Source organism: Passer domesticus, chromosome 4 (assembly GCF_036417665.1).
Source record: "Passer domesticus isolate bPasDom1 chromosome 4, bPasDom1.hap1, whole genome shotgun sequence".
NCBI lineage: Eukaryota > Metazoa > Chordata > Aves > Passeriformes > Passeridae > Passer > Passer domesticus.
In genome coordinates, this window is record NC_087477.1 from 68372233 (window position 1) to 68387296 (window position 15064).

The 15064-nt window shown below is 36.1% G+C and overlaps 1 protein-coding gene across 8 annotated transcripts in view; it reads left to right on the top strand.

Annotated features, from left to right (window-relative positions):
* FAM184B (family with sequence similarity 184 member B) overlaps positions 1-15064 on the top strand; it is a 37366-nt gene that overhangs the window by 12826 nt on the left and 9476 nt on the right. For all 8 annotated transcript variants that reach the window (XR_010361446.1, XM_064418562.1, XM_064418561.1 and 5 more), the window contains exons 2-5: positions 835-1593; positions 8734-8844; positions 13156-13368; positions 14622-14775. Coding sequence is in view for 7 of the 8 variants with exons in the window: in XM_064418562.1 (XP_064274632.1) it covers positions 835-1593; positions 8734-8844; positions 13156-13368; positions 14622-14775 (1237 nt within the window). In the remaining variant the exon portion in view is untranslated. The remainder of the gene's footprint in view (positions 1-834; positions 1594-8733; positions 8845-13155; positions 13369-14621; positions 14776-15064) is intronic.

The window sequence follows — 15064 nt, forward strand, 5'->3', positions numbered from 1 at the left end:
TTTATAAAAGAAAATGAAGTGTTAAAGGATTTAAATCAGTTTGTTTTTTTTTTGAAAAATTACTTGTTTTCATCAGAGATGTGCTTGAATCTGCTAAAAGCAGTTTTGAGATTTATAGCTGTTACTGAAATTACGGGGAAAAGACCCTGAAACACATTGCCTGAACACTTCTCAGAATCAAGTCAAAAGATGCTTGCAGGTGGGTAATACCTACCCTGAAATGCTGACCAAACTGACTTGTCAGGAATGTGATTCCAGGAGTGCATCTTCCATGGTGTTTTGACTGGAGTCAGGAGTGCAGAATTTAATCTGCTTTTCATACTTTCATTTATATGAAGTGATTTTGGTCCACAGGAACTGCATGTCAGGAGCTCAGGTTTCACTGTTCAGATTTGTCACTACTGGTCCCCAGCACTTTGTTGTGCTAAAGGCAGTGTGGCTTTAGTAGTCCTGCTGCACTGAAGGTCAGATGAACTGAACTTCAAATAAGGAGTCAGTTAGCTAGAGAAGGGACCCAACTTCGTTCTTTGTATTACAGATCAAACTAGTGACATGAAGTGACAACTTAACTAGAATAAAAAAGAAATTTCTGACAATTTTTTTAAAAATACTGTTTGTCAACTTTTTTATAAGGTTTTTCAGTTTATAATTGTCCCTTCTGTTCCTAGTAGGAGAAAAAAACCTGAAACAACAAAAAGAGCCAGCACCACCAAAAAAATATTAATCTATAGAAGTAATTCTCTTTTAGTGTTTAACACCTTGATAAATTCAGTAACTGGATTAATGGCTATTGTTCACAACATACTTTACTTTTCTATTTTTCTTGTTTGATAGGTGATATATGCCTTGAACACTAAGAATGATGAACATGAGGACAGTATACAGGCTTTGAGAGAGGCTCATGAAGAAGAAATTCAAAATATTCTTGCTGAGACAAGAGAAACGATTCTCCAGTGTAAAAGCAAAGCTGAAGAAGAACAGTTACTGAGAAAGCATATTCAGGCCCTTGAAATTGCAGTAGCACAACACAAGAGATTGAAGGAAGAAGCCTTAGCAGAGTTAATATTGTGTAAAAAGCAAGCAGAAGAGAAGGAGTCAAGAACAGAAGAGAAACGAGCACAGACGGGCCTTTCTACAGACACAGCAGACACCACTTCAGGCTTTGAAAACAAACCTCCACATTTAAATCAGGAGTTTGATGGACTGCTAAATGAATGCAAAGCATTTAGAGGAGAAAATCTAGATAAAAAAGTAAATTTAGATGAAAAATGTAGTGTGGAAAGGCGCACTGTAATGAATGAGATAGAAAACCTGAAGAGCGAGAAACAGAAAACATCTGAAGAATATACTCAGAAAACAAGAAAACTGCAAGCCCCATGTGAGACAGACAAAGAGACCTTGAAAATAGCTATGCAGCAATCTGTGAGAGAAGAAAACTGTGAACAAGGAGAAACAGAACAAAAGAAGAGCTCAGAGACTGAAGAAGGTTTTTTGCTGCAGCAGGTAAAGAAGCTGGAGGCAGACCTAGAGGAGAAAAGCCAGAAGATAAATGAGAGGAAGAAGCATTCCCAGAAGCTGAAGGAGCGGATACAGGTAGAGCTAATCCCTATCTCTGCCTGAGAAAGTGAAAATTATCAATTCTTTAATATTTGGGAGAGGAGGATCTTTTAAAGATCATGTTGATTCAAATGCTTTTTAAGTAGTAAAGCAGTTTTAGAGGCTTAGAATGGAAATAGGAGTGATATAATGCTGGCATTTTTAAAGATAGAGTTAAGATGATTAGTAACTCATTAGGAGAACACTTTGAACACTATAATTTGTATTCCTTGAGGGAGGAGTGAAGTAAAATTTATCTGTTGGCTGAACTGAAGAAAGTTTTACGTTTTCTGTCCAGAAATGTGACAAAAACAACACACAGGCACTACTGCTACCAATGAGTGTTTGTTTACAGAGCACATTCTCCTTTTCCCTTATGGTTGCCAGTAGCTCAATGCATGGCTATAAAGAGGGTTAGATATGAGACCTGAGCTGGCAGGTTAGGAATCAAGTGTTTTGTATGACTCTTGCAGCAATGGCTTGTACCAGGTGTCATTTAATGAAGTGTCCTTTACACTTGTGAAGTTTTATGTGCTGAGCCGTGCAACTTTGGCCACTCACCTTGCACTTTGCCTGCCCGCCCTCACTGCTGTGTATCTCACACATTTGCAGCACAGCTCAACAGACCCTTCCTGGTTGCATCATGTGTCAGATGCAGTTTCAGAGGTTGGCATGTCATGGGAAATCTGCCAAACAGCTGCTTTTGGTACCTAAGTCAGAGTGCAGGAGAGATGCTGATGCACAGTGCTGAAATCAAAGCACCCAGCCATGCTCTGTGCTCATCAGTTCAACTTCCTTCTGATACTTTTGGTCCTTTACATCACGTAAACTCACCTACCTGACATGCCTCCAGCCCTATGATGGCAATCTTGTATATTAGATAAGAAAACACCTTGAAAGTCTAGACTTGGAGTATTACAGAATAACAAAAGTTGTTCCCTAATTGGAAAGAAGATTTTCTTCCTTTGGAGGAAGAGAGCCCCAGAATTCTGCAGGGAGCAGGGTCAGCCCAGTCAGCTGTGTTCTTCTTAACTGTTTTCACCATCTGCCCTCACATCTTGCTTGCCACTATTGTTTTGCTGATGATGCAGAGTTCTGAGCTACTTCTTTGAGGATGTTCTTAGAGGGAGTTCAGCCTTCAATACAGTCCCTACCTCTTTGTTTTACAAGATCAGAGGATGAATTGAATACACCTTTCCCAACATTATTCAGATTTCATTGTCTCAGTGTGTAGATCTGTAGCAGAACAACCTCTATCTTCTTCAGAAAAGTGAAGAGGATACAATGGATGGCAGAGATGCAATTTTTTTTAATTGAGCCAATCTGTAATATTTTTTCAGTACTAAAAGTATCCTGCCTCTGTAGAAGTTGGAAGCATTAGAGGAAAATAGAGAAAGGAAGATTTTGATTTTTTTGTGTGTACATTAGATGAGGTTCAGGGAAAATTAAGATTAAACACATGAAAATTTATGTGCATGGTTTACTCTTCTGATTTATTGTATAAGAAATGCGGTAATTTAGGAACAAATAATGTAAACTATTACATTATTTGTGGAAGTGGAAGGGGAATTACATTATTTGTAGAAGTGGAAGTAAGAGGATGGTGTCATTAGCAACTTATTTTCTAAATTCAGTTTCAGCTGGGTAAAACTGAAATATTTTCTGAAGAACATATGCTCAACTCATACATTTCAAATCCTCTAAGTCTGTGGAATGAGGCTGATTTACATACCACTGGAGCATATTGCCTTGAATCTTTGAAGAGATACCTTCAAACTAGGATAAATCTGGAAGTACGGAAAGAGTTAGACATGATGTTGATTTCTGTTTCTTTACAGTTTGAACAAAAAAAAATTTCTCCTTTCTAAATTGACTATTTTTTATGCCACCATTTTTTCAGACTTCTTTGGACAATGGCAGACAGGGAAGTGGAAACATCTTTTTAATCAGAAACACCTTTGAGCATTAGTAAATACTAGCAGGAAAAGCATTTTAAGGCTTAAAAGGTGAAAGGACTATTGATTCAACAAGATGAATTTTCCTGTTTTCTCCTTAGTGTATGCCAAGAGGTTTGAGACCTTTAGAGGAAAGGCATTACATTAGTACACATTTATTATTACTGCTGTCAAAGGAGAATACAGAGGTTGACAAATAACAAAGTCTGTTCAGTCTAGTTTTGGAAGAATTCTGGCATATATGCCAGAGGTAAAAGTAGCAACCTTACCTTGAAGTTTTGAGCTACAGAGAGTGTTAAATACTGTTAATAAATGAGGTTTTACTTCACATTCGTATAGGAAAAAGAAGGCAATTTTATCTGAATGAGTATTGCAGTATTATGCTAGACATCTGAAACTGCAACTAGAACTTCCAGAAATAGAACATTCTCTATGGTTCATTTTTTTTCCATTAGTTTTGGAAAGACAACTCCCAGCAAAGTCTGGACACAAGAAGTCCCAGCAAAGTTGGACACAATTTTTTTCTGAGTTTAGGCATCTGTATAATGGATTATGTTACAAACTGTTGTATTTCAGCAACTGAAAAAGCCCTAATTAATGTTCATTAACTTTTGGCATAAATTGTCATGAAATTATTAGAAGTATAACCTATTTCAAGTATAGGATAATCTCAGACATCTTTTGGATGGTAACTATTGATGGGTATTCACTTTACAATGATGCCAACTATGTGTGAGGGAAGGGCTCCACATCACAAATATTCCGGCAGCAGAGACAGTTTAAAGGTATGGAAGAGCAAAAAAAAAAGCATTTAAACCAGCTCTGTAGGTGATTTATATAATGGAACACCAAGAGAGAAAATGACCATTTATTTCTCATTACAAGAAAATTACATATGTAATAAATATAAAAGTAATGTCATGCATATTTTAGGATTTGGAAGTGTAGCTTAAGTGAACACAGCAAGAAATTCTGGGATCAAAATGTATAGTGAAAAAAGAGGAAGAAAATCTAAGTGTAGTCAAAGAGTGAAATTCACATCAAGAAAAGAAAATCCTGCATAAAGCAGGTAAGATGCTCATTAATGTCATTCTAAAGTATTTCCCATGTTAGTATTCACTGATATTGGAAATTCTGCAAGTTATTTATGCTACTTGAAATGTAAATTTTGGCACTACAGAAGATATGGAAGTTACATTGAATTCCCAAAGCAAAGCTGTTAAAAAAGTAGATGAACTGAAACATCAAATAACACAGCCGCAGCAAATGACTTGTACCAAAGAGAGTCAGGAAAGAGCAACTCTGAAGATGTGCAAGAGCTTTAACAGGTGATTTGCTCTCAACTATTCAAAGACATGGCATACCAAAAGTACTGAAATCAACATAGTTTTTTTTTTTTTTGCCATTGATGGCTTTATTGTACAGAAGTCAATCCTGTAGGATTCCCAGATCCCTGAGCTCATTCAGTGGAACACTGACTTGTGTTCATAACATGAAATACCTGAGTTCCTACAAAGAGAGCAAAGGAATCCTTGGGCTAGACCAGGGCACAGTGTTCAACTGCTACTGTAACCAAATCCTTAAAGAGAACAATGTCTAAGGCAGACTTTCTCTGCTGAGGTCAAGCTGGAACACTGATTTATTTATTTTTAAATATAGAAAATGGTTATTCTGAAAAGCTGTGCAGAAAGGATAGCAGGAATAAACTCAGTAAAATGAGGAATGTGTGTGTGCTGAGAGTACCCTCTGTACAGTATCTCCCCTTAAGCAACTGTTCAGCCCTGAATCTTTTCTACACTTTTTAGTTCTCTTTAACTATTGTTAGGCTGCCATTTAGGAAAATTGAACTTGGCATCACAGTCAGCAAATCATCTACTCTACTTTTTCACAGGACTAAGGATGTCCTTCCAACCTTGCATGGTTGGAAGCGAGCTCAAACTAAAGCTCAAACCAGAACAAAAAATCCCAAATAATTCCTAGACTGCAGAAGAGGCTTACCATCCTGAATCAGTACACTTCTACATTTTTAACTAAAATAAAGCCAATATTTTTCAATGGAGTATTGCCACCTAAATAGCATTTTCACTACAAAATATACTACTGTGACCCCAGAGTTCTACCCTGGGGATTTTTTTTTTTTTGTACAATATATCTAGTGTCTTTTATAGGCTATGGAAACTGTAGCTGTTTACAAGGAGGATATGAATAAAAGAAAGAACTTCCTTTGTAAAATCAAGCATCAGTCCTATAAGGAAAAGATTTGTCTGAAGGAATAGCTGTTAAAAGGAATGGTAGATCGTGTAACGAAGGCTACAAAGGAAATCAGGCCAGTCTAAAACTTCATGGAATCAGAAAAAAAAAATAGCAGAAGGTAGGAATGTTCTTCTATTTATAGATGCTTTAATTCATCTGGTTTTAATCTTATTGGTCACAGCAACATCATTTGAATTATGCTCACTGTAGGCACTTTGAATTAACATAAAATGCCAGGATGTTCTTGCTACAGAAAAAAAAAAAAAAATAGAAAAAGGAAAAAAAAAGGTCAGACTGATTTATTTCTGTGAAAGGCTCCAAAGACAGAAAGGTGAATTTATCCTTGATGGGATAAATGGCCTTCTTAGCAATACTTATCCTTGCATTCTTTGCATGTGGCAGTTGGAGTGTTTTATATAAGATTCTTCCTGAAGAAGAATGTATTGTGGGTCTTATTCCAATTTCTGAGTTAAGTTTTCATGGATTGCTGCTGTGAAATACTCAGATAAATTTATTTAATCTGAATTTTGCATTGATTAGGCAGAGGATCTAATTCTGCAAAATGTTGGTAAATTAATTCAGAGTGCATGTGTTACCAATGAAATTACAACTATTCACAATGCATACATACATACATAAGTATATATATATATATATATCCCTATTTAACTTTAGTCAGAAAGAAGGTTCATCTTGTAGATCCAAACAGCTTACCTCAGCAATACCTTTTTTTCAGTGTGTTTTAAGTGTTATTTTTGTTGTTGATGTGCATTAGCAGCAATTGGCTTAAGAGATTCTTCAAAGAATTTCGCTGTCATCAGAGCTGCTGTCTGTGACTGAATCCTTTGGCTTTAGGAAATTTGCAGTCTCTAATGTTTTTTGTGCAGCAGGAACCTAAACATGAGCTGAATTCTGTTCAAAGGGAGGATAACCTTGAAGCACACGTTTAGTTTTAAGCATGTGCTTTAATGATTAGTGGAGCTCACAAGTCAGTGCATGTCTTTGATTTGCCAAATTTGAGCATAAGCTGAGGGGTTATAAGTTGGGTTCTGACTCCTAATGGACTTCAGTGTTCATCAAAGATCTAGACAGAAAAAGAAGGTTGGTTTTGGACCCTTCTTGGTGCTAAGAATGAACTTCTACCCATTTTCTGCAGTTTGCACTGCTATAACTTTCTGAGTTCAGTGTTTACTTGAGAATAATTAACACTTGCTGACAAGTTGAGAAGTCATAAAAGCAAGCAGCTGCTGTCCCTAAATGTTGAGCTTCATAGTAGCTGCCCAGTAGCTCCAGTCTTGGAGACTAGGAATTGTGTTTAGTGCTGCCAAGAGAATTAATTTCCATGAAACTGCTGGAGTTTATACATTTATACAATCTTATTTCTCAAAATTTAACCTTGGTGAGTAAATTATTTTATCTGCATATGGAATGGCTCACTTTTGATCAGTATCTGAAGATACAGTCCTTCAAGGTACATAGTGAAGCCTCATGGAAATGACTTTGCCTTTTATATAGTGTATTTTACTTATAATTATCTTGTACATGTATTCTTAAAATTACACCAGGCTGAAGCTCTTCGTGTGAGTCGGATTGAATTTAAGTATCACACACTTCATACTTTAGAAAAAAGGCATACTAGCAGACATTTTTAAAAATATAAATAAATATTATAATAAATATCATTACTTATAAATATTACTTGTAATAATATCTTCTTATAGATTCATATTACTTTTATTATTACTTGTAATATCTTCTTAGAGATTCATATTAATTTAATCATTAAAATATTGAGTTAGTAAAACAAATAAAATTACCTTTTTTTTTCATTATTGATGCTGTTTATATCCTCGTATTCAAATGAGGCCTGTAACAGCTGTTAAGGAAGTGTTATATCTATTTTTCCAGACAGAAAAATTGAAATACAGAGAAGAAAGTCAGTTGACAGAGATGAAGTGGGAATGTTGCACCTGATTGTCACGTTTTAATCAAAAAGACAGTTACATCTGCTCCTTTTTGTACATGCAAAATTAAGCTAATTCCACCCTTGCAATATCTATGTATCTGTTTAATTCCATCCTTTAATTGCTACCTAAGTTTTACACAGGGGTGTGTGAGAAGGAGCTGTACAGGATGGGAAGGTGTTAAGTAGTTATTTTTTTCAGTTTCCTTCATTTGTAGTGCATGAAGACACTGTAGAATGTTTTTTGAGTGAGCAAATTTGCACAAATAGGAAGAGCAAGCACACTCATGAATTTGTAATGCATGTCACTTCAGGAAGTTTCTACAAGTTGCACATTCAGTCTTTCTACAATAAATAATTGCTAACACTTGCTACAAACAATTGCTACAAGCTCTTGGTCACTGTCTTGCAACTGATGCTCTCATTGATTTTTTTTAACTATTTCCAGCAACATGGCAATTTTATAACCCTCATTTTTTTATTATTATTTTCTTTTCTTTTTATTTCCTCACCATTATTTTCTTTATGGATGCTGTCAGATATTGCTTCCTTTGATTCTCTTTCCACTAATTGCCCATTAGTCATCTTGTTATTTATATGGCCAATGTATATTTATGGTTTTTGAGGTCTTGTGGGTGACTCTTGCATACTAAATAATTTTTGAAGATTAATACCACTCTAGACAAAACAGTCAGACTTTTCATGCTGTGCAGTTTTACACCTTAAGGAAGCTTTCAGTGGAAGATTAGGATAATGTGAGCTGTATTATCTCACAGTAATATTAGCAAACTGTTAATATATTTTAAATTAAATAACATGGATGACATTAAATGACAGTAGGATGTACTGTTGTGCACACTGCTGTGTTATCTAGGTTACGGTAGAAGAAATATGTTCTTTTTCATGCTGCATGTTTTGTCCCATCTACTGCTCTTGTCTTCTTTTTTTTTTTTTTTTTCATTTTAGGAGCTCCAGACACAGCTAGATGAATTTAAAAGAAAATCCGAGTGTGAACTAAAGCAACTAGAGAAAGAGAAAGAAGTTCTAACTGGGAAACTTCAAAACTCATCACTTGAGGTAAACTGGGCATAAATATAATGCAGTAATAAAAAGTCTCTTCATTTTTCATCCCATCTGAGAGATTCTGGATTAGATTTTAATGCTATTTGTTTGTGTCTGTCACTCAATAGAATATGCAAGGACTCCAAATAGAAATAACAGAAATAACTGCTTCTAAATATCTATGAAGAGTTTGACAAGCCTATTTATTTTATATATTACTCTTTGGAGATGTGCTAAGGTGAGGAGTTTGCCTATATCAGGGTTGCAGAGTGACTCTGATTGTTTATTTACAGGCAGAGTGAGATTAGAATCTTCCTTACAACTCCTGTTAATTTTCTGATTTGATTTAATGCATAGAGGTGTGTCTTCACTGATTCTAACCAGTTTCACTTCCCTCAAGTTCAGTGGGGATTTGCATGGCAACAACTCTGCAAAAGATGAAGACCTAGATCTTCTTCAGCTGACATTTGTAGCCTCTCAGTGGCCATAATAAATTCTTGCTGAGTGTTTAAAGACAGAGAAAGGACAGATAGGCTCATGAGGAGGCTAAGCAAAACATTGTCCTCCCTTTACTGCCTCCACTTTCCCACATGCCACTATTACCCCTTGGTGTGCATGTTCCAGCACTCAGGGCATGGGTTGTTTGTTCTTATTTATGGTAAGCCACGCCTGGTTTTTCTCCCATCTGTGCTACACTAGCTGTACTAGTTATGAGTGCAGCATGGTTTTTTTTTTTTTTTAATTTCTTCTCTAAAACATTCTGTTAACATACATTCTGTTATCAAACAGTGACATTCTGACATTCTGTCTATTTCCCAGTCTTACAAGTACAGAATTTAAGTGTAGTTTAATGTTCTGAAATTTCTGGCTATTTTTAAGTTTCATTACACATTTCTGCATGCCACTACCCTGTGAGAATTTTGGGTCAATCCAACCTGTGTTGGCCTATTCAGAGTGAAAGGTTTATGACATGAAGGTTTATTCCTCAGTTTTTGCAAATGCAAAAGATAAGGTCATGGGTAATCAAATTACTTTTCTTGAAAGGACAGTAAAATATGAAAGAAACTTGTTTTCTAACTGCTCATCCAGTCGCATCACAAGATCATGGTAAATTGGCAAAGAGTGATGGAAAATTATTGCCACCATAAACATAAATAATATTAAATAGTATGTAGCATGCCATATGTCATGTTCATGGAGCCATGGTAAATATGAAGATACCCTAAGAAACATTTTATTGTATCTTAGAATCTGACTGATCTCAAAAAGGAGGAAATGCTCCATTTAAAGAGAAATTTTGCATTTTTCTTGATTACTCCAAAAGTTACTTTCTGATCTAATTACTTGGCAATATTGCCAGGGTAGTGAAGTCATTTCAACTTGTAATAGTTTCCTGCTGTAGGTGCATGAATATTCACAGCCAAGAAAGCACCATTTACTATATAATATTATGTTTCACTTAGGGCATGTTTCCCATCTGGGAACCTTTGCAATGGCTCAGCCCAGAGCTTCCGCCTCAAAGGTTAGGCAATGTGCTGTTACTAATCCAGTTCTAACCTGGATACAATTTCAGACCTAAAAATAGCTTTCTTGGCTGCCTAAGACCTGTTTTTGGTTTGGCTGACATAGCTGGAGTACTATGCAAAGTAGACAAAAGAATGATAATTTCATCTCTCTGGGGTTGCACTTCAAAGTGGCAGAATTTCTGTATTAATAAGATTTTTGTGGATAAAGAAATCAGACTTGCATCTGTTTGGTCCTTTGGAAGGAAAGATGTGAGATCCTGTGTGGGTTGAATGCTAATTCATTAGGGCTCTCCAGTTCCTTGGTTTTGAGCTACAGGATCTCTTCAGCATGTGTTAGAGGATCTTGGTGCCACAACACAAGAAAAATATGAAGCTATTAGAAAGTGTCCAAAGGATGGCTACAGGGATGGTGAAGGGACTTGAGGGGAAGCTGTATGAAGAGCAGCTGAGGTCACTTGGTCTGTTCAGCCTGGAGGAGACTGAGGGGAGACCTCATTGCAGCCCAGAACTTCCTTAGGAGGGGAAGAGGAGGGGCAGACACTGATCTCTTCTCTCTGGTGACCAGTGACAAGACCCAGAGGAATGGCTTGAAGCTGTCAAGGAAGGTTTAGGTTGGATGTAGGTTTTTCTCCTAGAGGGTGGTTGGGCACTAGAACAGGCTCTCCAGTGAAGTGGTCACAGCTATCAAACTGACAGAATTCAAGGAGTGTTTGGGCAATCCTCTCGGGCATGTGGTGCAACTCCTGGGGATGGGGCTGTGCAGGGCCAGGAGTTGGACTTGTATGATCCCTGTGGGTCCCTTCCAGCTCAGAATATTTTACATTTCTGTTCTATTCTGGAATTAGAAGATACATAAAATGGAAGTGCAAACATCAGCTTGTCATGATACATCTTTGTACAATGCTAGCACAGCAATGCCCAGAGTTTTTATGAATCTTGAAGATTCCACCAAATAGCAGCCAAAGAACACAGTCAGAAATTCTTCTGGTCAGGAATTGCCACAACTTTAGGAATATTGTTTACTGTGAACTTAATTGAAGTAACTCTGAAATAAGCCTCAAAAACCTGTGAAATACAATTTATTTTGCTTTTACTTCTTATGCCATATTACTGTTTATGTTATGTTAGGTAGTGTTTGCATCTCTGAGATCACTTTATACAATTCTGGTAGATAAAAGTGAATTAGTAATGTAATTAAAGTACGGTTTTTTTCAAGAACTTTTGTTTTGCAGCAGGAGGACATTATAAAACACAAAATCCCAGAGTGTTGTTGCTTTGTTAATAATGAAAACATCCAAATAGATTCTGGACTGATGTGAGTTGGCAGAGTTTCATTGGCTTAAATGCTGCTTTACCAACTTAAGCAAATTGAGGGTCTGTCTATCTGTTTAGAAGTTGGGAAGCAGAAAAAAAACTTGGGCACTGCAAAACATTCCAGAGAAGGATTTTCACTGGTGGATTTGAAAACCTGTTTAATTGCAAGACAGGAGGAAGAAACCTGATAGGATGGAATTGTTTGTCTCTTAACCTCTGTTAGAAGTACAAGGATTCATAAGAATGTTGTTGCATGCCTGATATATCTCTGTATATGTTAATATGTTGTATGCCTGTACATCTCTTAAAAACTGAAAACAATGGTTTTAAAACTACTTTTCAATCTGATTTCTTACTACATTATGTTCCCAGCTTAGCCTGTTTCTAGTTAGTATGATCTTTTGTTCCATATGAGAAGTCCTTTGGGCTAGTACTTGTCTGTGAAGAGTGGGGAAGTTTATAACAACATGACCACAGGTGGAGTTTATATAGGCCTCTATTGATCTTTCCTGTCTAGCTGACTAATCTGCTTAAGAAGTATTCCAAGTAATGTTTTTCCTGTTTCAAATTTTTCCATTATAAAATATACAGCCTATTTTTCTGACACATTTTTTCAGTCCCTTTATTTTCAAGAAGCTCATTAAAAAATGCATACTTGAGTGTAGTGATGCTAATGCATGTTGTGTCAGCTGATAGGAGGGACTGTACAGCATTATGTCTTTCACATCAAAGTTTAGGTTTATAAGGAACTGCAGTACTGGCTTGAGTTCAATAGGTGTGAAAACAAAGTAGGTTTTTTGCCTGTAACCAGAAACCAAAGTGCCTCTGATTAAATCTTATGATTTACCACATATTTCTTTAAAAAGTAATAAAAGAAATTAATCATCTCTTGAAACAAAAGTATGGTTGGCAGGTGGCTCTGGCATCTGCCTATTCTTGGAGTGTATCCAGGCCACAGACAGATCCCATTACACAGATATATTAAAGACAATTAATGTTTTTCATTACAAATAGTATTTGGCAATCTTCACTAGCTTGATCAGGAAAATTGGAAAATTTGTTTCATTGGATGACACAATGGAAGAAGCCAAGAAACAACTGGATGAATAGTGAACTTAAACTCAGTCTGAGGCAGATGAAGCTAGGTGCTCTTTCAGATTAAATACATCAGTCTGTTGGATAGTTTCAGCAGAGCCTTAGGCCTGCCTTCTGGTTTGTGCCATATTATTGTGCAAATTGAACTATGGATTGTATCTATGAGATGGAGATGATTTGAAATTTTTAAAAAGTACTTGATGAGCAACAGACAATATATGTAAAAAGGTTGTCATTCTTTACTGAAAAAAGGGCTCCTTGCACAAAACAAGCATCATGCTATTTTTTCATAAGGCAGCACAAGCTCATAAAGTGTATTCAACTTTACATAATTCATTTTCACCGTGAATGCAGCTATTAATCCTGTCCTGCTGACTTACTTTTCTGGAAGGTGGCTCAGCTGAAGCAAATATTAGAACAACAAGCAAATAATTTCAAGGAGTCACTGAAGAAACATAATCTGCAGTCCAACAAAGAAAAAGAGAAGCTTTTGCAGGATCTTCAAAACACCATGAAAGAAAACCAAAATGTTAAACTGCAGTTGGAGGCATCACATCAAAAAGTCTTAAAAATGTTGGAGAAAAACAAGAATCAGGAACTCAAGGTCAGTTTACTACTTACTAATGTTAAAAAAATACATATATTCATGGGGTAAACCATTTAAGTGAGAGCCAATTATCAAAACTCAGTTATCTCCAATTAGTTTAATGATGGGTTGCTCTTGTTGCACATAATTAATTATTCTGTGTTTTGAAACCTCCTCATCATCAGACTGGGAGGGGTGGGTTGGTTGGTGGTTTATGGGATTTTTGTTTCGTTTTTTAATAATTTTGACATTTTAACTTAGGCAACATTGTGAATATATTATATCCTACAGTTAGGCTGTAATGAATACAAGCTCCTTTATCTGTGTACCTGCTTCAGAAATACAAGGGAATTTGGGAGAGTTTTAATAACAGGACTCAGTTTTATTATGTTTCATCCATTATTAATTTATACATAAAAACTTAAGAAGTATAATAGACACATATAGTGATGTGTATTACCTTATGTACCTTCAAGAAATCATTTCAGTAACAGGATAGCAAAAGCTTTTAAAGGTTCAAGTGAATTGATTTCAGTGCCAAAATGTTAATGCAATATACTGAAGTTCCAAAGACTGTTGCTGTCCAAGAATAAATCAACTTGAAAAATGTACACATGATTATGACATGGAGTCCAGATGTCCCTGTTGGTTCCCACAGTTTAGTACATTAACATATGAAACACAGGTAATAAATACACCCTAAGTAGAATTTAATATCTTGTTAATATATTCCAAATAAAATTCAAGTTTTGACAAAACCAAGCTGAAGGCAGTGAGTTGGTAAGAATGAAACTGAGGATAGGAGTTTGCTTTCAGAGCCACTACAGAGCAGCTGCTCCATCATTTGCAGTGTACCAGCAGTACTTCTAATGACAGTGGAAGCCTGACCCAAGAGTGATTCAAGGAAGGATAGATGCCTTTGTCTGACACACTATAATAAGTAATGGCAAACCAGTCAAATCTGGAGGCCTTTGTGTGATGAAAAATAAAACTTTCTTTCTAAAGTCAAATAGTGCAAAGATATCAGTGTTATTATTTCACCATGCTCAACAAATCTGAGGTGATACACTGATAATTTATCTTGTACCTATTAAGTGTTAATTTTCGACTTCAGCTCATTTTTATGCTTGCATTGATAAAATGTCTTGTAAACTGGTGATGAAAATTAAAGTTCTACAATGAAAGGCCAGTTTCATCATAGCATTACAAGCAAAACAACAATCTGATAAACAGGCTCCAACTACTTTTTTGGGGGGGACTTTTGCTTACAGGAGGCAGAAGAACGTTTGAAAAAGGAATTTAATGAGACTTTGAAGATCCAGCATCAGTCTCATAGGCTGGAAATACAAACCTTGGAAGAGAAAGCAAAGAAAGAATTACATGATGAACTTGAGCAGATACAAAAGCAGCAAACCCTGTTGCTAGGTATAGTGCCTCATGTCATGCACAGTTCCTACTGCTTGATTATATATGTGCTGAGAACCACTGACTTTCATCCCATTCATTTTCTTTCCCATTTTCTGGGTGCTCAAATCTTTATTAATTTCTTATTTCATACCCTGCAATTTTGACAATATAATCTTAATATTCTTTGTTAACCAAGCTTTCAATTGTCAGCAGCAAAATGTTGCTGAGAGAGTTGTATGGTGTACAGCATTCAAGTATGCATTATCAGGCATATTAGATCAGAAAATTATAATTAGTTTATGTGATT